This window comes from Eumetopias jubatus, unplaced genomic scaffold, assembly GCF_037043125.1.
Source record: "Eumetopias jubatus isolate StellerSeaLion01/CBP00866 unplaced genomic scaffold, mEumJub1_p1.0 scaffold_10, whole genome shotgun sequence".
Lineage (NCBI taxonomy): Eukaryota > Metazoa > Chordata > Mammalia > Carnivora > Otariidae > Eumetopias > Eumetopias jubatus.
In genome coordinates this window covers 52,672,897-52,697,829 of record NW_028274816.1, presented here as the reverse complement: position 1 = coordinate 52,697,829, position 24,933 = coordinate 52,672,897, and the positions used below count along the sequence as shown (strand labels likewise).

The 24,933-nt window shown below is 49.5% G+C and overlaps 1 protein-coding gene across 4 annotated transcripts; it reads right to left on the bottom strand.

The window, feature by feature from the left end:
- Positions 1 to 11,167: 11,167 nt before the first annotated feature.
- LOC148163231 (cell adhesion molecule CEACAM6-like) lies at positions 11,168 to 23,585 on the bottom strand. Of its 4 annotated transcripts, XM_088026904.1 has the most exons (11): positions 23,410 to 23,585; positions 22,202 to 22,561; positions 18,196 to 18,474; positions 17,548 to 17,802; positions 17,473 to 17,474; positions 14,721 to 14,997; positions 13,641 to 13,761; positions 12,613 to 12,665; positions 12,257 to 12,288; positions 11,788 to 11,829; positions 11,168 to 11,521 (listed from the first exon to the last, which is right to left on the bottom strand). In XM_088026904.1, exons 1-11 carry the CDS (start codon positions 23,471 to 23,473, stop codon positions 11,456 to 11,458), a joined length of 1,551 nt encoding a protein of 516 aa, XP_087883030.1. In that variant the 5' UTR covers positions 23,474 to 23,585; the 3' UTR covers positions 11,168 to 11,455. The 4 variants fall into 4 exon arrangements, with proteins under 4 accessions (XP_087883030.1, XP_087883027.1, XP_087883028.1 ...); XM_088026901.1 differs by lacking the exons at positions 14,721 to 14,997; positions 17,473 to 17,474 and having other exon boundaries at positions 23,410 to 23,584; XM_088026902.1 differs by lacking the exons at positions 14,721 to 14,997; positions 17,473 to 17,474; positions 17,548 to 17,802 and having other exon boundaries at positions 23,410 to 23,584.
- Positions 23,586 to 24,933: the final 1,348 nt, after the last annotated feature.

Sequence of the window (24,933 nt, the reverse complement as noted above, 5' to 3'; positions counted from 1 at the left end):
CTCCACCTCCTTAGCCAAAGCCAGCTTCAGGGTTTAATGGCCTCTGTGTCGTCTGCATGTCCCTATGTTGCCCCCAGGAGGCGATGCTGGTGCTGCACCAGGGATGCTGACCAGGCTCCCAAGGATATGCTTCAGTCCTGGGCCGAGGTGAGGGACTGGTCAGCCCGGGTCCTGGTACCTGTGGGTTCTAGACTGCCTGACTGCATCCCAGGGCAGGGTGAGTCCAGGGAGAGGACGGGCAGTGTCCAGAAGATTCCTGATCCTGTTAGGAGAATTGTCCACCCAGAGGGAGGTGCTCCCTCAGGAGGAGCTCTCTGTCCTTGAGATTTCAAGGAATGACCTTGTAGGGGTCTCTTGAGACTTTGGGGAAAGGCGCTGTCCTAGGGTGCTTGGCTACACAATGCCCTGTCTCCCCATCACAGCACTGTGGGGGGATTGCATCCAAGTCATCTGTGTCGCTGTCTCTGCTCTGCTCTGGTCTCCCCACAGGAACCAGGAGCTGGAGCGGCTGCACCCGGAGACTCAGCTGAGGGATCCCAGAGCTGCCTCTGTGAAAGGGGAGGAGACCCTCAGCTTCGGGGAAACAAAGGCAACTCCTGGGTTCTCCTGTGCCGTCTACCCAGGAAGCTCCGCTCATTCCCCACGACTCCTTGGGCTATTGAGAAACCTTCAGGGAGACATAGGAGGTGTCCCCACAGACCAGGGGCCCTCAGGAAGAGGAGTCACCCCCTGATGTCTTTGGAGGGCAGGGTAGGGCTGTGAACTCCCCTGGTCGTAACTGCAGCTGGGCTGGTGATCCAGAATCTGTGGCAGGTCAGATCTCTGAGAGCAGAGGAGGGACACCGCTGCCCACCCAGGCCCTCCGGGGAGAGCAGTCCGTCACAGACAGAGATGGGAGTGTCCGTGTTCTGGGAATGAATGGGGGTCTGACCTCCAACTGGAGGAGGCCCCTGTCGTTCCTCCTGAATTTCGGAGGGGGAAAAGCCTGACAGCCTTACAGGGCCAGCCTCGGGCACGTGCTGGCCCCCTCCCACGCTGGTGCCAATGCCCTGGGTCCGCAGGGAAGAGGCTCCGAACCCAGGTGACACGGGGGTGACATGCTTCCATTGTGTGGTTTCCCTCACGCATTTAACGAGTATTTACTGGGCATTTCTGACTTGTCAGGCCCTGGGCTGGGTCCTGGGAGCTCTATAGAGAACAGGACAGATTGGGCCCTGGACTCTTGGGGTTTCCCTTGGAACAGGGCCCTGGGCAGTCAGGAAATCATGGCACTGAGGAGTCAATTAGAATCGAGAGAAGGGTCAGGAAGGGAAAGCGTCTGGTGCGTCTGGAGCATGTCAGGGGGTCTTAGCTGATGGTGGGTCCCATGGAGCACTCCTGAGAAAGTGACCTGGGGCTGAGACTGGAAATGTGAGTGGAACTTCGCCCCTCATAGGACAGAGGGTGTGGAGGGACTAGCTGCCCATAGAGGGACAGTCTCAGGGGGCAGACACCCGGCTGGTCGGAGGAGCTTGAGGGGGTCCAGTGTGGGGATCCTGGAGAGCCAGGAGGACTGGGACGGGGTGAGGCCGGGGAGGGTCAGACCCTGCTGGGCTGTGGGTGCTGAAAAAGGCGCCCAGGCGTAGAGCAGCTCTGCCGCCCTCTGGTGGACTTTGCAGGAAATGCGGACGAAAAAGCCCCTCTATCCAGTTGTATTATTTTTTTAAAAAGTGTACTTGAAATAATATTTCATATGTGGATATATAATTTGTGCCACTTTATTGAATTTAGTTGACATAGAAGTCACTGAACATATTGAAAGGATACAATTTAATACGTTTTGCCACGGGCATGCGGAGAAGTCATTCCTAGAGTCATTCCATGAAGATACTGAATATGTCCCTTCCTCTCAAAAATCTCATGTCCTCTTTATTATTTTCCTTCCACCCCCTCTGACCCTCCTTCCCCATGTTCCCATGAAACCTTACATTTGCTTCTGTTGTTATAGATTAGTGTGAATTTTTTAGGATTTCGAGAAGTGGAATCAAACAATATAATTTGGGGCCAGGGTTGACTTCTTTACTCAGTGTCATTTTTTTAACTTAACCCATTGTTCCATGTTATTGAAGTTTCAGTTTTTTTTCTTTTTTATCCCTTAGTTATATTACATTGGAAGGATGCAGAAAGTTGTTTGTTTTTAATTCATTCACTCATTTATGCACATTTCTGTTGTTTCCAACTCTGGGCGATTACAAGTACACCTGCCAGGAACTTTTGGGCAGGAGTCTTTGAAGCGGGCACGTGCTTTCATTTCTCTTGGGTACAGTTCCACCCAGGAGTGCAGTGAGGGGATTGCTGAGGAGGCACAGGTTTAATTTTTTGAAAAACAGGCTACACTGTTTTCCAAAGGAGTTTTAATTGTACTTTCTCACTAGCGACTTAGGAGAGTTCCAGTGGCCCCCCATCCTCAACAACACTTAATTTGGAAAGTCTTTTTAATATTTAGGCAGTCTACTGTATGTGAGGTGGCATCTCAGTGTGGTGTTTGTTTTTGTTTCGACTGTGATAACCGTTTTCATTTTCTTTTATCTTTTTTTAGTTTATTAACACTGCGTATGAAATCTCTTCATAGTGTTCCATTATATGTATGTGCTATATTTTCCTCAACCCTTCGTCTCTCAATGGACATTTAGGTTGTTTCCACATCTCGGCTACTGTGAATAGTGTTGCAGTGAACACAGGTGTTGTAATAATCTCCTCAAGATCTCGATTTCAGTTCTTCCGGAGAAATACCCGGAAGTGGGATTGCTGGATCTTAGTGCAGTTGTATGTTTAATTTTTGAGGAAACTCCATACTGTTTTCAGAGTGGCCGTGCCAGTTTGCATTCTCTGCATCGGGTTGCTAGGGTTCCAGTTTCTCAACATCCTCACCAACACTTGTCTTTTTTTTTTTAAATAAAGGTTTTTATTTATTTATTTGACAGAGAGATAGAGAGAAGCAGAGAGCACAAGCAGAGAGAATGGCAGAGGGAGAAGGAGATGCAGGATCCGTGCTGAGCAGAGAGCCCAACACGGGGCTCGATCCCAGAATCCTGGGATCGTGACCTGAACTGAAGGCAGACGTTTAACCGACTGAGCCACCCAGGTGCCTGTTTTTTTTTGGTTTTTGTTTTTTAACAACAGCCATTCCAATAGGTGTGTGGTAATATCTCACTGTGGTTTTGATTTGCATTTCCCTTTTTCACATACCCGTTGGCCATTGGAGAAACGCCTGTTCAAGTCTTTAGCCCATTTAAAATCAGTTTATTTACGTTTTACTATCTGGTTGTAAGAGTTCCTTACATATGTTGGATATTAACCCCTTATCTGCTACATGGTTTGAAAATAGTCTCTCCCAGTTGGTAGGCTGCTTTTTCATTGTGTTGATGGTTTCCTTTGCTGTGCAGAAGCTTCTTAGTTTGGATATAGTCCCACTTGTTGGTTTTCCTTTCTGTTGCCTGTACTTTTGGTATCAGATTCATGAAGTCATTGCCAAGACCAGTGTCATCAAGCTTTCCCCTATGCTTTCTCTTAGGAGTTTTATGGTTTGGGTCTTATACTTAAGTCGTACATCTATTTTGAGTTGATTTGTGTGTATTTGTAAAGTAAGTGCTGCATTTCATTCTTTGACCATGTGGATATCCACTTTTGCCAACATCGTTTGTTGAAGAGACTGCCCTTTCGCACTGTGATTCTGACACCTTGTCAAAGATGCATTGACCCTATATAAATGCACGGATTTAGTTCTGGGCTCTCTGTTCTGTTCCATTGTTCTGTCTTTCTGTCAAGACTGTTACCTGACAGAGAACCAGTTCCGAACTCAGATTCGGCTGCTCATGCCTCATAAATCAACACTTGAGAGACAAGTGATGGTTGGTAAGGAAACGTTCCTTTATTCAGGAAGCTGGCATGCTGGGAAGATGGTGGACTCATGTTTCAAAGACCATGTTCCCCATCCAGGGAGAGTAGGGTTGGAGGGTGCTTTAAAGGGGAAGGCATGAGAAAGGAAAGGGTGGCTCCATGCAGGAGAAGCAGGTGCCCAGGCGGTTAGTCATATATGGACACAACCCTGAACAGCCTTGCTGACACCCAGGGCACCTATTTTCCAAAGTAGGCAGGCCTTATCTCCTGGGAAAGTTTGGTCCTACACTCCTTGAGGCCAGTAGTCTGCAAATCCCAAGGAAAGTAGGTTAGTTCTGCTACAGATCATGGGACTTAGGACAGCAAGCAAGGGGTGAACACTTAAACCTGGTGGAGGGCTGTCACATGGCATACCTATTTGATTACTGCAGATTTGTCATGTAGTTTGAAATCAGGAAGAGTGATGCCTCCAGCTTTGTTCTATTTGCCCAAGATTTCTTTGGCTATTGGCATATTTTGTGCTTCCATCCAAAAGTTAGAATTGCTTTTTTCTCTCTCTCTGAAAAATGCCATTGGAATTTTGATGGGACTGCAGTGCATCTGTAGGTCATGTTGAGTAGTAGGTATATTTTAACAGTATGAATTCTTCCAACCCATGGACAGGGGATATCTTTTCATTTATTTGCCTTTGCTTCAATTTCTTTCATCAGAGTCTCCTAGTTTTCAGTCTAAAGATCTTTCCCTTCCTGGGTTACAATTAGTCCAAATTATTTTATTGTTTCTTTTTTTTCTTTTCCTTTTTTTTTTCAGAGAAGACTGAATTCTTTTACTTAGCTGTAAACAAGTTAGTTGCAACATAATTTCTTTTCCATGTGTAGAGCTCTCAATAGGTTTTTTTTTAAGATTTTTTTTATTTGAGAGAGAGAATGATAGAGCATGATTGGGTCTAGGGTCAGAGGGAGAAGCTGACTCCCTCCTGAGCAGGGAGCCTGATGTGGGACTCGATCCGGGGATTCCAGGATCCTGACCTGAGCCGAAGGCAGTCGCTCAAACAATTGAGCCACCCAGGCGCTCTCAATAGGTTCTTAAACAGTAGGAAAACTTTTGCTGTTCAATTTCTTTTTTTTTCTTTTTTCTTTTTTTTTTTAAGATTTTATTTATTTATTTGACAGAGAGAGACATAGTGAGAAAGGGAACACAAGCAGGGGCAGTGGGAGAGGGAGAAACAGGCTCTCCACAGAGCAGGGAGCCCAAAGCAGGGCTCGATCCCAGGACCCTGGGATCAGGACCTGAGCTGAAGGCAGATGCTTAACGACTGAGCCACCCAGGCACCCCTTGCTCTTCAATTTCATTGAGAATCTTCCACAGGAAGCATCCCAATAGAGTGAGAGTATCACGATGTTTCTGTCCCACTCTAAGTATACTATTTTAAAGTACAGTTGAAAAGTTAAATGTGTACAAATTCAGAGGTGTAAGAAACTTCAAGAGGTACAGAGTTTAGGAAGGTGAAGGCTGTGAATGTCCCTTTTCCTTTAACGCATCCTTTATTTTGCATTCTTCACACATAAGCAGCGGTTCCTGCTATTTCCTGGGCCAAAGAGAGCAGATTGTCCAAGGAATGGAATTTACTCTGGCATTCCGCTAGCTATGACGCCTTTGCAAAGCCAAATGGCAAGACACAAGCAAGTGCATCTTTGGGCAGTACTCCAAAACTACAGGCTCTGGTTTCTTGGTGGTGGCAAATAGGGACCTTGATCTTGCTTCCTATGAGTAGAGACTCAAGCCATGCTGTGTTTGTGTTTGCTTCTCTTCTGGTTGAATGGACTCTGCTTATTCCTTGACCTGTGGGGCCTGGGGGTTGCCTCCGAAGCAGCATCTTTGGTGTCCACAGAGCAGAGCTCCCTTGCCTCTGACCCTACAGACTGGACTACTCCCTGCCGCCCCGGTGCCTGCTTCCACCCGTCAGGGCCATGCCAGGGCAAAGCATTTCATTCTTTCTGATGCCATTGGAAATGGGATTCTTTTGTTTTCCAGGGAGTTTGCCATAGGTTCTTTGTTAGTGGATAGAAATGCACTGACTTCTGTAGATTGATGTTGCACCCGCCAACTTCCTTTTTGCTTTTAAAAGATTTTATTTATTTGACAGAGAGAGCGAGAGAACACAAGCAGGGGGAACAGTAGAGGGAGAGCAGGCTTCCCGCCAAGTAGGGAACCCGATGCGGGGCTCGATCTCAGGACCCCAGGATCGTGACCTGAGCCAACGGCAGACAGATGTTTAAACAACTGAGCCACCCAGGTGCCCCCGCATCCTCCAGCTTCCTTAAATTTATTAGATCTGACAGTTTTTCATGGAGCCTTTGGAGTTTCTCTATAGCAGATCCTGTCATTTGCAAACAAAGAGAATTTTACTCCTTTTCTGGCATGAATGCCTTTTATTTCTTTTTCTCGTGTAATTGCTGTAAGACTCTCAGTACTATGCTGAATAGCAGTGGTGAGGATGAGCACCCTTGTCATATTTCTGGTTCTATAGAGAAGCTTTCAGCCTTTCACCACTGAGTATGATGTTAGCTGTGGGCTTGCCATAGACAGCTTTCCTTCCGTTGAGGAGCAACATGGTAGAGAGTTTTGTAATCCTCTAATTTCTGTATACAAATTTGTCTTTGCACACACAAAAAAAAAAATGCCCACTGAATAGAAAGGAGAGCACTCCTGAATGTTGGTGGGAATGTAAACCGGTGCAGCCACTCTGGAACACGGTAGGAAGTTTCCTCACAAAGTTAAAAATAGAAGTACCTAGTGATCCAGCAAATGCTCTCCTAGGTATTTACCCAGAGGATACAAAAATCCTAATTGAAAGGGATAAACACACCCCGATGTTTATAGCAACATTATTTACAATCGCCAAACTATGGAAACAGCTCAAATGTCCATCAGTCGATACATGGATAAAGACGATGTGGTGTATATATACAATGGAATATTTCTCAGCCACAAAAAAAAAAAAATGAAATCTTTTCATTTGCAACAATGTGGGTGGAGCTAGAGTGTATTATGCCAAGTGAAATACGTCAGTCAGGGAAAGAGAAATACCCTTTGATTTCAGTCCTGTGGAATTGAAGAAACAAACCAAATTAGAATAGGGGGAAAAGAGAGAGAAAGAGAGAGGCAAACCAAGAAACAGACTCTTAACTATGAGAACAAGCTGATGGTTGCCAGAGGGGAGGTGAGTGGGGGAACGAGTGAAATAGGGGATGGGGAGGAAGGAGGGCACTGGTTGTGATGAGCACCAGGTGTTTATGGAAGTGTTGAATCAGTATATTGTACGCCTAAAACTAATATACCGCATGTTAACTAACTGGAAATTATTTGATTTTTTAAATTTGATTTTTTTTATTTTTTTAAGATTTTTTTAATTTATTATTTGAGAGAGAGAGAATGAGAGACAGAGAGCACGAGAGGGAAGAGGGTCAGAGGGAGAAGCAGACTCCCCGCTCAGCAGGGAGCCCGATGTGGGACTCGATCCCGGGACTCCAGGATCATGACCTGAACCGAAGGCAGTCGCTTAACCAACTGAGCCACCCAGGCACCCTTTATTTTTTAAATTTTAAAGACTTTTTTTTTTTTGAGAGAGAGAGAGAGAGCGAGCGAGCGGGGAGGGGCAAGGTAGAAGATCTCCAGCAGACTCCCCACTGAGCACAAAGCCCTACATGGCACTTGATCCCACGACCCTCAGATCAGGACCCAACCTCCTCAGCCACCCAGGCACCTCAACTAACTGGAATTTAAAGAAAAACCTAAAAAAATGCCCACTGATCAATTTTTATGTCATGAAAATAGTTATATTGGCATAAGGTCTAGACAAGTAGTTAGGATGTCCCTCTTAATATGATGCAATAGAAAACCCAGGAAGCATTCTTGCCAAAAAAATATCACCCGAATCTCTGCAAGCTTTGAGATTCATTTTCCAATTTATAGGAAATACAGGGTTGAGAGAAGCAAGTGAAATGACACCATAAGGAAACAAAGTCAGAATGTGGGCATCCTACAAGTCAAAACGTCTGGTCTGGTCTTTTCAAAGAGTGTATATCATGAAACAAGTTGAGGGGGTAGGACTGATACAGAACGAAGTGCTGTGCTTACTGAGTTTTCAAAAATTGAACACACCCATGTACCTAGCAGCTAGGTCAGGACACAGAACATTGCTGGCACCCTAGAAATTCTTACCCTCTTCCATTTATAAATTTTTTTTAAAAAGTTAATTAATGTATTTGAGGAGGAGGAGGTGCAGGGGAAGAGGGAGAGAAATCCTCACGCCGACCGCTCACTGAGCACGGAGGCTGACGCAGGGATCAGTACCACGACCCTGAGATCATGACCTGAGCCAAAATCAAGAGCCAGCCACTTAAACGACCAAGCCACACAGTTCCCCCCTCCCCCATTTATAAATTTCTAATATTGAACCTTTGCTTTCCTGGGACAATTGGAATTTAGTCACGGTGTACTGTCTTATTGTATATACTGTTGGAATTGGTTTGAGAATGTCCTGATTAACATTTTTGGCTCTCTGTTCATGAGTATGATTGGCCTGATATTTTCCTCTTTTTGTACTTTTGTTGTTGTTCCTATTTCAGTTCAAAGGTTATACGAACCCCAGAGTCAGTTGGGGACATAGTCTCTCGCTGTTCTATGGATGAATTTGTATAATTTTGAGATGATTTGTGCTGAAAGTTCTGTGGAACTCACTGATAAAACTTCAGAGCTGGAAATATTTTTCTCTTTCCTTGAAGTCTTTTCATATGGGAAATTTTAAATGTATACAAAAGAGAGTTTGTATACAAACATGTTATAATAGAGAGAATGGTACTGTGATCCCCCAAGTACTCATCTCCAGCTCCAAAGTATCAACTCATGATGAACCTTGTTGTTTCTCTTTCCCTTCTACTCCTCCACTGACCGGATTCAATATTAGAAATCATACACTTTTTTTTAAGATTTTATTTATTTATTTGAGAGAGAGAGAATGAGAGATAGAGAGCACGAGAGGGAAGAGGGTCAGAGGGAGAAGCAGACTCCCCGATAAGCAGGGAGCCCGATGTGAGACTCGATCTCGGGACTCCAGGATCATGACCCGAGCCGAAGGCAGTCACCTAACCAACTGAGCCATATACTATTGTTTCTAAACAGTTTTGTGTGTACTTCTAAAACATAAGGCCTCACCCCCATTAAAAAAAAAAGTCAAACTTAGAGAAACGTTACAAGACTATTAGAGGGAACTCCCATATACCTTTCATGCTTATTTATCAAAGTCACATTTCTATTCTGTCTGCATCGATGAAACTATATGCACGTGCATGCACACAAATCTTTTTCATTATATATATATATATATATGAGTTTTTGATGTATCACTTGGAAGTTATAAGTATCTAATACTTCACCCTAACTCCTTCAGCCCGTATCTCACCAGAACCGAGATTTTCTCCTATCTATCCACAGTATGATGAGCATGCTCGCCCAGTTTGATATTCATACAACAATATAATCTAATATGAACTCTATATTTGCTTCCTATTACTGCTGTAACAAATTACCACAAAGACGGTGCCTTAAAAGCAACATTTTTTATCTTACAGTTCTGGAGGTCAGAAGTCCAACATGGGTTTCACTGGGCTAAAATAAAGATTTTGGCGGGGCCGCATTCCTTTCTGGAGGTTCTGGGGGAGGATCAATTTTCTTGCCTTTTCCAGTTTCTGGAGTCTGCCCATACTCCTTGACTTGTGGTCTCTTAGCACTCAGCAGGGATTCGGCTAGAGGATTCTCTCCCTCCCTCTCCCTCTGCTCCTCCCCCTGCTCATAAGCACACTCTGTTTCTCAAATAAATAAATAAATCTTAAAAAAAAAAAGAAAGGATCTAACATTGGTGCCACTGGATACCAGAAGTAGGAAAACAATATGGACTGAAAAGTGTCTGAAGAAATAATGGTCCAAGAAGATGAGTGAACCCCAAACACGATAGGCAGTCACACTAAGGCACATGGCAAACTTGTGAAAACTAAACACAAGAGGAAAAAAAATCTTTAAAAAGAGCCACAGATGGGCACCTGGGTGGCTCAGTCGTTAAGCATCTGCCTTCGGCTCAGGTCATGATCCCGGGGTCCTGGGATCCAGCCCTGCGTTGGGCTCCCTGCTCAGCAGGGAGGCTGCTTCTCCCTCTGCCTTTCCCCCTGGCTTGTGCTCTCTCTCTCTCTCACTCTGTCTCTCTGAAGTAAATAAATAAAATCTTTAAAAATAAATAAATAAAAAGAGCCAGAGAAACAACCCATTGCTTATTAAGGAACAATGATTTAAGCAAGTGATGGTAGGTTTTGTATCTGACAGCATGGAGGCCAGAAGGAAGTGGCAGGTGTTTCTAATCGACTACAAATCCTGTATCTGGCAAGATGATCCTCAGGAGGATCATGAGGGGCAACAAGGAAATTTTCTGATGAGGAAGAATATGAAAATTTGTTGCCAGCTGACCTACTCTTAAAGAATAGCCAAGGGAAAAGATGCCCAGTTCATCCTTCTCTGTGGTTGGTTTGATGCCCACAGCTACTCCTTCCTGGCTCATCCTCATGTGCTCGTCAGAGGCCCCATGTTCTGTGCTCCCGACACCCAAACCACATTTATAAACACTGGGAGTGTCTATAGCTTGGGTCCCTGAGCGATGTGAGGACCGCTGAGTTCTCTCACGGTTTGGCCACAGCTCTGGTGTTCTAGTTAGCGTGGTGCCAACATGTCCACACCACCCACCCCTTCCTCTATCCTGGGGGACTGGAGATGGGGGCTTGGTCAACTCAGAGGTAACATTTCCCTCTGTGACCCAGGAGAGAAGAGACCCAGAGCTTCAGGGGAATTTCTTTTCTTTTTCTTTTTTTACATTTATCATGATTATTTTTTAAGTAAACTCTGTGCCACACATGGGGCTCAAATTCATGACCCCAAGATCAAGAGTTGCATGCTCGGGGTGTCTGGGTGGCTCAGTTGGTTAAGCGTCTGACTTCGGCTCAGGACATGGTCCCGGGGTCCTTGGTTGGAGCCCGACGTCCAGCTCCCTGCTCAGTGGGGAGTCTGCTTTTCCCTCTCCCTTTGCCCCTCTCCCCTGCTCCTGATCTCTCTCCCTCTCCCTCCAATAAATGAATAAAACGTTAAAAAAAAATTCAGTAGCATGCTCTATTCACTGAACCAGCTAGGTGCCCCTGGGGGAATTTCTGCTAAGAGAAATGACCATTCAGAAAAAAAAGCCAAGGAGGGGAAGAGTCCTTTTTATTCAGATCCTCTCAGATCATCCCCAGTGGGTCAGGGGTCAGGACACTTTTCCTGGGAACCCCCACTTCCTGGGAAATGGGGGCCTTTGTTCTGGGTTCAGGGCAGCCTGTAGCGGTCTCCAGAAATCAGTTGGGACCCGACCCCGGGTCCATGTCCCTGAATATCTTCAGAGGGGAGAGCCGGTTCTCCGGCTCAGGCTGCAGCTCCTGACTCCACCTAGAGTCTGGGGTCTCAGGAGGGCCCTGGAAGGAGCAGTTCCCAGGGGAAACTAAGAAGCCATTTCTGCTTTGTGGTCGATCTGGCAGTAAATGTTTGTGTCGGGGTGTCGTAATTCCTGTAAAAGAAGAAGAGGCCTCTGAGCCCCTGTCACCTTCCTGGAACATATCTGGGTGACTTTCAAGTTCGAGGACCACTTGGGCTGCTCTCTGGGAGCCTGGCTGTGTGGCAGTGTCTGCCCCCGGCCCCTCCTTCCTCCCACAATGCCCTGTCCCTCTTACTCTCTTGTTTCCTGAACCTGAAATCACAGCCAGGGGCAGTTAGGGCGCAGATCCTCGGCCCCCTTGGGCTTCGGGGAACAGAGGAGTCATTGCCCACACTCACCTGGTAGATAGGAACGGCTGTGGTGGGGCTGGGCAGGGAGTCCTAAATAGGAGAGAATGAGTGTTGGTAGTCAGAGGAGGATCATTTCTCTATGGGAGTGACTGGTTCTGTCTCTAGAAATGCCTTCTCCAAGCCTGCTGACCGATTCCCCAGGCCCGACCACTGTCCACTGCACCCATTTCTGTTTGCCCAGGACCCCTAGCTGGTGCTCCCAGTGCCTACACTGCCCCTATCTGGACTCCAGCGTTCTCCTTTGGCCAGCTCAGGGGAGCAGGGAGAACTCAGGACACGCTGGGGGGTGGTCCTGCCCCTGAAGAGGGTCCACTCCTGGCCAGAACAGGGCTTGCCTTGTCCTGGCTCCTCTGAGGGAAGCAGGGTCTGCTCTGTGCTGCTGAACTGGCTGGTTACCCGCCTTGAGCCAGCACAGCCTGGACCCCAGTGGAATGAGTGGTGCAGGGGCCGGGCTTACCGGGGATGCGGAGCTGCTGGCTGGACCATGGCCTGGGGACAGAGACAGGAGTTAGCACCAGGGCTGTGAAGACGCTTGGGGCCACCCTCCAGGAGGGGACAGGTCCTCAGCTCTCAGAGAACAGGGAAGCAGGAGCACCTCCCAGGGACAGACCCACTGGCCATGTTAGGGCCCAATGGGGGTAAGGTGCTGACCTATGATCTGGATTCTACAGGTCAGGGAGTATGGCCAGCTGAGGTCCCCTGTGCAGGAGACCCAGACAAAGGGTCAGAGGCCCTGCGGAGTGACTAGCAGGATGGACAATGTGGGCAGGACTCCGGGGCTCCGGGTCCCACCCGCACTGACGATGTACTCACGGGGGGTGGATGCTGGGCGCCAGAGCTCTCTGAGATCACGGCAGCCACTGGCCCTAGGAGAGATCAGGCTTCCATGTGAGGGGTGCAGGGAGAGGTCACAGCTTTGGTGTCAGAGGAGGGCACGAGGAGGATCCTCATTCCAGGCAGGGGTTACAGACCCCCTCTCTCCACCAGTGCTGTTTAGGAGAGGGAGGGCCCAGGAGAGGGGATTAGGAAAGGTCTTGGGAGCACTTCTGTCCTGGGCTCACAGGGGAAGCCCCACAGGCTGATGGGCTTCTAGGAGAAAGTGTCCTGAAAAGGGATCAAGGACCCAGGAAAGGAATCAGACATGCGGGTTTGTCTGAGTGGAAGGGTCAAGCCTGCAGCCATGTGTGTAGGACAGTTGGGGAGCCCCGGGTAAGCTCGATCCCTGAATGTGGTGCCCCTGCTGTGGCCAGACCCTCGCCCCCTCAGGCCAGAGGATGCTGAAATGTGACAGTGGCCCGTCCTCCATCTTCATCTGCCTGGGCAAGAGGCATAAGGACATCCCAGGACCTCCACCTGGCCGAACCCAGGTGTTCTGATCTCACACAACAGGGACTGCGGTTCATGCATCTGCCATTTAGGGGATGACCCCACCTGGCCTGTCAGGATCTTCCACTCTCCTTTGCGTGACCCCGACCAGGACCGGCCTCAGGTCCTGAGGCTGCAACTGCCCCTCACAGGGCGTGTGGACTTAAATAACCCACGGGAGGTGCTCTTTACTGAGTATTTAGTCCTATGAGCACAGATGTAGGTTTGTCAATTGAATGCAGACAACCCTGAGGGGCTGTTCCCTAGTTGTCCCTAATGTAAAACCGAGGAAGCTGGGAAAGAAGCACCCTGGTCAGCAGCTGGTGAGGAAGGAGCCAGAAGGAATGAGAGGGAAAATCGAGGGGGCAGTTGGGTGCCTGGAAGAGCCAGCCCAGAATCCTAGGTCAGGGTGGGGTCCCCTCCTGGCCAGGGCTCAGCTGGGGGACAGGATCAGCTTGTGGGAAATGCCATCGTACCTTCCAGTCCTTGTGTGGAGCAGGAGACACCCCAGGGCGGCCGACAGTGCCAGTCCGACCAGGACCCCGACTGCAATGCCAATGATGGACCCCACAGGGAGACCTGTGGTGCTTCTTTCATCTGAAATAAGGAGAAAACGGGAGGGGAATGAGTCCCAAGTCAAATCTGGGGAAGCCAAGAGGGGCCGTGGGGAAAGGGCCTGGTTAGGGAGGAAGGAAAGGCCACTGAGGTCTGGGTGATGTGTGTGTTGTCACCACAGTGTCCCCACCCCCTTGACCGCTGCATCATTTCTCTTCTACATGGTGAAACCCTGGACTTGCTTCATTCTTCACATTGTCCCCCCGCCCCGGGGCCAGTGCCAGTGTGCTGTTCATTTTCCTCTCACATTATGCCTCTTCCCCTGGGTCTTCCTTTCCATCTCTATCAATGTTCTTAGAGGGAGGCCCTTACCTGTTCACTCAACACTTTAAAGAGAATAACATTAGCTGACTGCTTTTGAGGTTGGCCCTGTGCCAGGCACGTGGGAAATACTTTACGTTTATCTCATCTGCTGCTTCCCTGTCCATGAGGGGGCCAGGTGTCATCCCCACTGTCCAAAATGAGCATCTGACTATGTAAAGGGCTTCAGTAAATCAGTGAAGGTCACCGAGCTGGAACGTAATCAGACAACACTTAATCCCAAATCCCCGAGACTTAGCTAGTAACCAAAACCTTAATATCAAAAGGACAATAGCTGCTAAATTTGATTGAGCCTGAATCTGTATATGATGCTGGCTCAGGATTTCATCTCATGAACTCATATTAACAACCCTCACAACAGCCCTAAGATCCAGCTGTTCTTTCCAGTTTTACAGATGAGGACACTGAGGCTCAGGAGGTTCAGCATCTTGCCAGAGTTCCAATAGCTGGTACACATCAGAACCAAGTGGTAACAAGATTAGTCTAATTCCAGGGATTTTATCCACATTGCCCTAGAGGCTCTGAAGGTGGCTCCTACCTCCTCCAGGCCTGCATCCATTTCATACCCCCTGCCAGTAGAATATACAGGGAAGGAGAGGGAGAGGTGGCGGTTCACTCACAGCTCACATCCAGCCTGATGGGGTCACTTTTGCTAGAACTGACTGGGTTGGAGATCTCACACTGAAAATTCCCAGCATACTTTCTCCTGACAAGGCATATGGTGAGGGTGCTGTTGTCCTGGGTCAGCTTCATTTTCTCCATGAGCTTTAGACTCTGGCCATTGAGGAACCACTGGATGGAGACCCCAGTGTTATTTGTGGAGCAGGTCAGGACCACAGAGTCCTTATGTTCTGTGACTGTGATGTTGCTGGCAGGGACAGAGGGCTGGGCCACGGGCTCAGGGGAGAAACACAGGAAGTGTTGGAATGAGAGTGGGCCTGGGCCCTGGGGCTACGCTCCTTCCTCTACGATCTCAGCCACTCTGAAGGCCCAAGCAAGCTCTGTAAAGGTGCGTCAGAGGATGGCCCTGCTGTCTGCAGAAGGTGGAGTGTCTTTGTTCAGGTGACGTTCTGTAAGGAGAAGGCTGTACCTCCCCCTCTGATCCTCAAGTTCCCTTCTGGCCCTCAGTCCTGGGTCTGCTCTGCCTGAACATCTCTGTAGCATCAGCACCAGGAACCTCTTCTAAGGTCACATGTCCCGCATCCTCATCATCAGGTGAAATTTTTTATTCCCGTGGATTTCTGTGTGATTGTTTTCTTGAACATTTTGTGACTTTAAAAGATCATGTCTCATTCCTTATATACCTTTCCATGGATAGTGGGGGAGGAGGACTCGTAGCTCTTCTATCTTTGTGTCCAATGCAGCTTCATGTAAAGTAGGGAAGGCATTCACATACTTACGAATTACTAGGGAATAAAAGCTGCCTGCACCATCTTCACATTTAGGAATCAAAGAGGTTTTTTTTTTAAGACTTTATTTATTCTTTTGAGATGCTGAGATACAGAGAGAGAGAGAGAGAGAGCATGAGCGCGGGAGAGGCAGAGGGAGAGGGAGAGGTAGGCTCCCCGCAGAGCCAGGAGCCCGATGTAGGGCTCGATCCCAGGACCCTGGGATTACGACCTGAGCTGAAGTCAGACGCTTAACCATCTGAGCCACCCAGGCGCTGCAGGAATCAAAGAGTTTTTAATGTACAGGATTTCTCACTCTGAAGAAGACTTTTACTAGGAAACACCCACAGCTAGCATTACACTCCATGGTGAAACACTGGAAGTAGAAGACAAACATGCCACTTTTAGCACCGGTATTCAACACAGTACAGAAGTCCAGGCAAAAATAATTAGGAAGAAAAAAAACAGAGAATGCAATGAAATTGGAAAGGAATAAGTACAATTCTGTCTCTTTGCAGATGACGTGAAATTTTATGTACAAAACCCTAACGATCCCCACCCACCCCACAGAAACTGTTGAACTAATTAAGAATTCAACAAAGTTGTAGGATTCAAAAATCAACATACAAAAATCACTCTGTTTAAGAAAACAATTCCACTTACAATAACATTAAAAACAATAAAATACTTAGGAAAAAAGAGAACAAAATCTTAGTAATTACTTAATGAGTCAGCAGACTGTATATGGAAATCTATAAAACATTGCTGAAAGAAATTAAAGAGGACACAAATAAATGGAAAGACATCCCATGTTCATGGAAGATGGGACTTCATATTGGTGAGATGACAAAGCTACCCAAAGAGATCCACAGATTCAATGTAATCCCTATCAATTTTTTTTAAGATTTTATTTTAAAGTAATCTGTATATCCAACATGGCACTCAAACCTACAACCCTGAAGTCAAGAGTCGCATGTTCAACCAGCTGAGCCAGCCAAGTGCCCCCCCATCAAATTCTGAAGGAATTATTTTTCAGAAATAGGAATTTCCAAAAATTTACATGGAATCAGGGGCCTCCAATACTTATTTTGAAAAAGAACAAAGTTGGAGGACTCCTACTTCCTGACTGAAAAGCTACATTAACCAATAATAATGGGGATCTGGTATAAAGACAGACATAGAGACCAATGAAATAGGATAGGCACCCCGGAAACAAACACTGGCATATGGGGTTGAATGATTTTCAAGAAGGTTGTCATGACCATTCAATGGAGAAAAAAATCTATTCAACAAATGGTGTTGGGAACACTGGATATCCATGCGAATGAATGAAGTCGGACCTGACCTTCCACCACGTAGACCTTTGTACACCATGTACAAATGTTAGCGCAAAATAGACCAAACATCTAAACATAAGAGTCAAAACTATAAAAGCCTTAGAAGAAAATGTAATGCAAAAACTTACTGAAACTGGATTTCCCAGTGATTTCTTAGATATGACACCCAAAGCAGAGACAACAAAAGAAAAAAATAGATGAATTGGATTGCATCAAAATAGAAAACTGCCATTGTGTTGAGTAGAGCATAACATATAGAGTTGTCCAATCACTATGTGCTACACCTGAAACTAATGTCACGAGGTTGTCAACTAAAGTTCACTAAAAAAAAAAAAAAAAAAAGAGTGAGGGCAACCCATGGATTGGAAGGAAACATTTGCAAATCCTATCTGGTAAGAGATTAATATCAAGAATATATAAAGTACTCCTGCAATTCAACAACAAAAACAACTTGAACCTGAGGACCCTTTTTTCTTCCCTATTTGCAAAGCCCCATTTAATGCATGGGGCTTTCTGGAGCTGAGAACCCCCCTCCCCACATTCCAGCTGGACCCCAGGTCTGCCATGAGAACTAAGGGTAGAAACCTCTGCAGACATCTAATGGGAGAGTTCAGGGACAGATTTGGGAGCAAATGGGAAATGACTACTTCTAGGCTCTTTGCTGAAAGCCAGACAGACCTTCACCACGGCGATCCACGCAGATGCTCCAGGGATCCACTTACCAGAGACTGTGATAGTCTTGACTGTGGTCTTATTGAGGCGAGTGCCAGAGTTATAGGCGAGGCAGGCATAGGATCCACTATCATTCGCTGTGATGTTGGGGATAAAGAGCTCCTGTGTGGATGACTGGGGCCTCCCATTGATAAACCAAGAATACTGTGCGGACGGGTTAGAGGCTACATAGCAGGAGAGACTGAGGTTGGCCCCTGGATGGTAATAGGAGTCTGAGGGGGAAATGGTGAGGGCGTCCGGGCCATCTGGAGCAAACAGAATAAAGCCACAGGTGATATAATCTGAGGGTAACCGAAGCTCCTGGTGTGTATTAGGGCCACAGTGTCCCTCTGAGCTGGGTCCCAACCTCACTTGAAAAAGTTCCAGTAAAATCCCCCTTGTTCACTGAGCCTGGGTCTGACACATTCACCCCTGTCTCCTCACAGGCTGGTGACCTTCTCAGGGAAGAACTGTCCATCCCCATCCAGTCTTGGCTTAGGCAGGGCCTGCCCAGGTTGGCCTGGGACAAGAAGCCATGGCCAGCCTGGGGGTCCAGCTGAGAGTCATGGATTCGGACCCCAGAAGGATGGATGGGCCTGGCCCACGGCATGTGGATTTGGGCTGGCAGCCCGGGCCAGGTAGGAAGGGAAGTTACTCACAGAGAACATTCAGGGTGAATGGGTCACTACGGCCGGCACTCCCTGGGTTCCGAGTTTCACACTCATAGGGTCCTGTGTCATTCCTTGTGACACGGCGTATAGTGAGAGTCCTGTTGTCCAGGGAGAGCACCAGCCTGGCGCTGGCCCTGAGGCTCTTCCTGTTTACTGACCACAGGTAGCTTGTGCTCGGAGTTTGAGGTCCACACGATATTACGACAGAATCCACATTCTCCACGGGGTCAGAGTTGTTGCTTGTGATGCTGGGTTTGGGTAACTCCGCTGTGCAGACAACAGAGACAACATTGCCCTGGGTGGTACCTGAGTCCTTCAAAGAATAAGGCAGGTCTGTGAAGCTCAAGACAAATGCAAGAGGATCTGAGCGCTCAGAGAACACAGGCCACCTGCTCTCCGTGTGAGAGCAAGCACAGGCCTTCTCAGGTCAAAGAAGCATCAGGGTTGGTTGTAGAAGACACAGGACAGGGAGCCAGAGACCACCCTGGGCCTCGGCTGGTTCTTCCCTGACCAACTGACTGACCAACCTCAGAGGCCTGACCTGGAAAGTGCAGGTGCTGAGGCCCTTTCTATGGCACAGACCTACACCAGTCACCCTACAGGTGTTCTCCCCTAGGCCTTGCTTTCCACGGTTGTCCTGGAGATGGGTAATGATGGGCCTTCCCAGAGCTCATAAGCCTGGAGAACCCTGGACAGCATGGCCTGGAAGCGGGTATTTGAGCAGAAGTAATACCAGGGGACACCAGGGCCAAGTCTGGAGGTCAGTCCAGCACTCAAGCTGCGGGGCCACGAAGTAGGTCAGTTCTGCCCAGGTGTTCCATGGTGACTGACCTGAGACAGTGGTGGAGCAGAGTCAAGACTAGAAATGCTCCAGAAAAGAGTGAGGGGGACAGGCAGGGCCTGGCTGGCTGTGGCAGAGAACTATGTGCTCTGCGCTCAGTCTTTAAAGTCTGTTTTCCCACTGCAGAGGCCAGTGAGGACCATGCTGGTCTTTCCTGAAATACAAGTGGGTGTTTTCAAATGCAGAAGGGGTGACCGATGGTAGGTGGGGGAGTGGGGGGGGAGGGCGTCTGGCCTTCATGGACCATTTGTAAACACAGTTATGAGATAGAAATTTGAGAAATTAAATCGTTTCCATATGTGAAAATCAATAATACCTGAAAAATCTAAGACCAGTTTCTAGAGGAATATCTCCCTAGGGAGCACTATAATGTTGTAGACCAAGTTCTGCAGTCCAACCACGATCACATGATGACCGAAGGAAGATGTTATAGTGGATTTGAAATCAGTGACTCCCTGGGTACAGAAGGACATGTGAGTCCTATTAAAAAGGAGAATTGAGGGGCACCTGGGTGGCTCAGTCGTTAAGCGTCTGCCTTCGGCTCAGATCATGATCCCAGGGTCCTGGGATCAAGCCCCGCATCCCTGCTCAGGGGGAAGCCTGCTTCTCCCTCCCAACCCTCTGCTTGTGTTCCCTCTCTCGCTGTGTCTCATTGTCGGATAAATAAAACCTAAAAAAAAAAAAAAAAAAAAAAGAAAGCGAATTGATCGGGGAAAGTCTGAGATGCCACTGTTATATAAAGGGAGGAATGATACCAAATCAGTAGAAATGATATGTGTTATGTCAGTCAATTTAGGAAAGAAAGTCCCTGCCCCCAATTTCTACAGCAAAATGGAAAGAAACCCAATGCTTGTATGAGGCTTTCTTTTGACCTCAGGAAACACAAGTTTGATCCAATTTACCCAAACTGGGCAGCATCTAAGTGAAAGGACAGGGACTGGAGGATCGCACCGTGTGAGAGGATCCCACCCTACGGTGAAGGTGTCCTCAGGAGCACCCCCGTGCGTGTGAAACAAGCAGTGAAGCAGTCGGAAGGCGCAGGGTCTGGCCAGCCCCCCGGGGGAGGGTCTGGGGAACCCCTGGGAAGAACGAGAGCCTCACCAGGACGAGCACGTGAGTCAGGAGTAACAGGCATGAGATGAGCCCATGAGCTCCTGGGGACTGCAGACCTGCCCTCCAGCCTTTGACTCCCTGCTGGAGTCATGTAAGGAGGAGATCAAGGGGTCCCATGTCCTTGTCATGGGGAGTGTTCTACTTGGCGTCACAGAGGGAAAGAGTTCTGGATGAGGGCCCAGTGACAGCTCGCTCTCCTGGTGACCTGGGGGATCTGGCTCCTGACGGAGCCCGGCAGAGGATGCCGCTCGGATTTCTGTGTCCTCTGCTGCTGCCTGGGAGGGCGGGCGGGCCACAGGTGTTAGCAGGACAATCCAGGGAAGGCTTAAGGGTTAGTAAAGGCGGCTGTGCAGAGCAGGGGTAGTCCCAGCTGGAAAGGAGCAGGAGGAGGAAGATGAGGGACAAGGTCGGAGCAGAGAGCCAGAAATGTCCCAGGCTGTGAGCAGTGAGGGTCACAAGGGACTTCACAGACTCCGGGCACTAAGAGCCCACAGCCGCCCCAGGGGCGGGATCCTCCCATGGCTGAGCAACACCACAGTCCTCGTGAGACTCTCGGGCAGTGGCCTGAGGGGCTGGTGGCCAGAGGGACACAACATGGGTCTCAGCCCCTGGAGGGACAGGGAACAGGTGTGGCCAGAACCTCCTAGAATTGTGCATCCAGGGTCGAGACTCTGAAGAGCCTGGGAATCATTCATTCATTCCTTCCCTCCTTCATGAAAGAGCAATTGAGGTGTTGGGCCCTGTGCCAGTTAGGGGTATGCCGTCGGGAGGAGAGGGCAGAGTCCTTTCCCTTACACTCCAGTGGGATGCCATCAGCACATCAGGAAACGATAAGTGATTCCAAGTCCGATGCAGGAGCTGTGGATTGGCCACCTGAGGGGAGGCCTGGGCATTCCCCAACTGACTCTGGTCGTTGATGAATTTAGTTCTTGAGTAAAAACATTAATTCTCCATTTGCTTTCACTTCCCAGACCAGAAAATCTACCTTGAGCTGTAGATCCTAAGAGAAAAGGGCTGATCCAACAACTGGTCTTGGGATCCACAGGTGCCTAATAAGGCCCCCTGGATGGAGGAGACAGGCCTGTACCTGCAGACAGACTTTGTAGGATTGTGATCTGCCTGTGTGACTCTGATTCAGTGTCTGCATCGCCCTGTGCCTCTGTTTCCCCTCAATAAAATCAAGTAAATGGTCTCAGGCTTGCCATGTTGTCTGTAATTAACCTTAAATCCTCCACAATTACCTGACCGAAGGCTTGGTATAGAGGAGCTGCCCGGATAAACAACTGTTACTTGCCTCCATGAGACACGGCTCCCTCGGCCTGATCCTGGTGCAGGACTTGCTGCCAGGAGCATCTTCTCTCCTCTGTTCCTCCCTGGGGGCGCTGACCTTCTTCTGGGGTCTCCTATCCCCCAGGGCCATCAGACAGTGGCCCAGAGACCTTGCCTATCTCTGCTCTCCACCCCAAGTCTCAGGAAAAAAGACCAGCCTCTGCCCCTCCTCAGATGTGGCTCTTGGTGCCAAGCCCTGGCTGGTGACCAGCTCAGGAACCTCAGGACTCAGGCAGCCAGGGAATTGTTGCTCCCAGTCCCCCCTGACAGGAAGCCAAAACCCACGTCTGGAATGGACTCCTCAGGGTCACTGGAGTCAGGAGCCCTGAGACGGGGGTCTGGGCAGGGGCTTTCTGGGCTGAGCTCTGGTGGGGATCCCAGGGGCCCATTAAGCCTGACCCTGACAGCCCTGCAGGGTCTTTCTCAGAGTCACAGGGAGGAGCCCAGCGGTTTGGACTGAATCTCCCTCTGCTGAGTTACTCCCATCAGAGTGGTCCTTCTGTTTGCTGCAAATGTGCTGTGGCTGGAATCCAGGAAGGGAATTCAGATCTTAGGAAGTTTGTCTCCACTGTGTGTGTCCCACACTAAATGTTCCAACCCGATACAGGACATAAGGCAGAGGGAATGGAGGTACAATCCAGGTCTGTGATCCTGTTGTGTGAAGTAGAATTCACCCCACCCAACACCAGAGGGGAGAGAGGAATTACTCACGGAATACGCGCAGCTGTACTGTTACTTTTTCAAGTTGAACACTTCTAGTCACGGTTTGTAGGGTGTAGTATCCTGTGTCATTCAGGGTGATGTTCTGGAACCACAGGGACCCGTTGGGGTATATTGTCTCTCTGCCGCTGTGTGCAGGCCCTCGGATAGTTACGTTTGTGTCTAATGCATATGATATAATTTTAGGGCTGGTCTCTGCAGTTTTCCCTCGGAACCAGGCATAGCCTATAAGATCCCCAGGCTGATTGTGGACACTCAGAAGAACATCCTTCCCTTCAGCAACATCGGGCGGCACCGATTCCACAGTGACTTGGGCAGTGGTGGGCGGGTTCCAGAAGGTTAAGAGTGAGACTAGGAGGGAAGGGAGGAGACAGATCAGTATTTGGACCTATGTGTTGGAGGGAGAGCTGGGGCCCTGGAGACAGAGCAGGTCCTAATCCCCCAGCTTCGGGGTGTGTGTCTGAGTGTGCACGGGTGTGTGTGTGTGTGTGTGTGTGTGTGTGTGTGTGTGTGTGTGTGTGTGTGTCTCCTGCTGGTCAAGGTCAGTGGCATGACCACACTACTTCAGCGCCTCTGAACTTAATTTCCTCTGTTTCCAACCCTCTTCCTCACATGTCTGTCGCTCACTCCCTCCCTGCCCTCAGATACCTGCTCCCACTCAGGGGGTCCTGGGGAGAGGCCTGCCCTGAGTGCCTCCTCTAAAGACCCTCTGTCTTCATGATCTGACCTTTCCCTGCTCTGTTCCCTTCCTGGTGCTTGTCAGTACCTGACATCACGTTCTAGACATCTCTGCCTGTCTGTCTTCCTTCCCATGGAAGTGAGCTCGGGGAGGGCAGGGACTCGACTGATCTGTGCTGTACCCCAGGGGTGGGGCAGGCTGCAAATCTCCGGGGCTGAATGAATGTGTCCCCATGTCTCTCAGGGTCTGGCGTTTGTCTGTTAAGATCTCAGGTTGGTGGGAAGGGGCAGCGATTAGGTTGTTGTTATCAGTTTCAGAATTCAGTCCTCAGTGATGAGTAACTTGGGAAACAGCCCTTGGCTCCGTACTTGCAGATCATAAGATTTTCCCGTTGCTGAGCCGGCTCCCCGGTCCTGCCCTGCTCCCCTGTCGCCTCTCAGAGCCCTGTCCTCCCCGGGAGACCCCAGCCAGCCTCTCTCTCCCATCCTCCCGCCCCCTCGCAGGGGATCATCCCTCTCACCTGCCAGCAGGAGCTCCTGCCAGGGGACGCGTCCTCCTCGGGGAGGGGCCGAGGGGGGCTCCATGGTGCCTGCTGCCCGGCCCGTCCCTCCCTCTGGGGGAAGAGCTTCTGCTCCAGAAACGCTCAGGAGCACTGCAGTCCTGTCCGGTCTGAGGCTAGCGGCCTCTGGGGGGAGGAGCGCTGGGCGGGGTCACGTGGGCCGGGGGCGGGGTCTCTGCCAGGGCCCCTCCCTTCTGACTCCCTTGCCCCCTTCTTCCCCTTTCATCTCTGTCTACATTGCGGTTCCCTGGGAACTGCTGAGGCCTCTCCGTCTTCAGCTGTGATTTCCCAGCATATGCGAGAGCGCGCACACGCCCTTGTTTGGACAAACAGAAGCCTGTGGCGTTGGGTCCCGGTGACCCCCACAGCTCGGGGTCAGGTGCAGGGTCAGCGTCCCCACAGCCCTCTCTCCTTCCCTGTGTGGCTTTCCCTTCAGAGCAGGAGTCTGGGGGCTGCTTCAGGAACTCTTGTCACAGAGATGTCACCCCCACTGTGCGCTGGAATCACCTGTGGAACTTTATAAAGACTGTGGATGCCCAGGGGACACCCAGAAATGCTGCATCAGCAGATGCCCAGCCAGGCTGAGAGCCTATTATGTGGGGGTGGGGCCGCCTCTCCTTCTCCTGAGCCCACGGAGGGTCTGCAGATGCTGTGAAAATGCAGATTCTGACTCAGCAGGTGTGGTGTGGACCCCAGAGTCTGCCGCTAACAAACTCCCAGGTGATGCTGATCGTCCTGGCCCCGGAGAGCACACTCTGAATAGCAAGGCTGAGGGAGACCCGGTTTCCTTAGAAGATGGCCCTTCTCCCTACCCTGAATTGGTTCTGCTGAGTCTTGGCCTTGAGTCTGTCGTACCACACACAGAGCCCCAGGGTCCCCAAATCCAGGGGATTATTTCTGTTGTAACAGAGAATCCCAGCTGGGCACCTGTCTCCCCGGGCTTCTCAGGTCTGGGGAGGTTGGACTGACACCTGGCTACAGGGTCCCAGAGATGACTCTGGGCGTGAGAAAGGAGCAAGCCGGGTGATGACTGGTGAAGGACCCACGGGCCATCCCTGGTTGTGCCCCGCCCGGCCTCTGCTTCCAGGGACAGAGACCCAAGACCAGATGTCTCAGGAGCTCAGTTCCCAGGTGGGAAGGGGGTTTCCTGCGTGTCTTGGGAAGATCAGATGGCTGGGGCTCCTTGCAAGGTTTGGAGAACACCCTCCCTCAGGGTCTGTTGGCTGAACTGTGGCCCAGAGAGTGTCCATGTGCCCCTGAGTGTCCTAGGCAGCCTGTGTGCTCTGCCTGGGGGACTTCCCCGGGGTCCCCCTGCCTCCCCCATAGGTGGTGCCAGGCAGGGAATGGGGAGCTGTGCAGGGACCCCTGACAGATCAGGGAGCTCCTAGGCCTCTAGGTAGAGTGGGTAGGATGGAACAGACATTTGGGAGGGACCCAGAAGTGTCTGTTGGAGAAAGGGCTGGAAACCAGGCTCCTTCTCCACCT

What these genes read in the sequence shown, in the direction of transcription:
- LOC148163231 (XM_088026904.1), bottom strand. Translation starts at nt 23,473, where the DNA reads ATGGAGCCCCCCTCGGCCCCTCCCCGAGGAGGACGCGTCCCCTGGCAG. An exon ending in GCAGGAGCTCCTGCTGGCAG is followed by an intron (nt 22,562 to 23,409) that starts GTGAGAGGGATG and finishes CTTCCCTCCTAG; the next exon opens with TCTCACTCTTAACCTTCTGG. An exon ending in AGTACAGCTGCGCGTATTCC is followed by an intron (nt 18,475 to 22,201) that starts GTGAGTAATTCC and finishes TTGTCTGCACAG; the next exon opens with CGGAGTTACCCAAACCCAGC.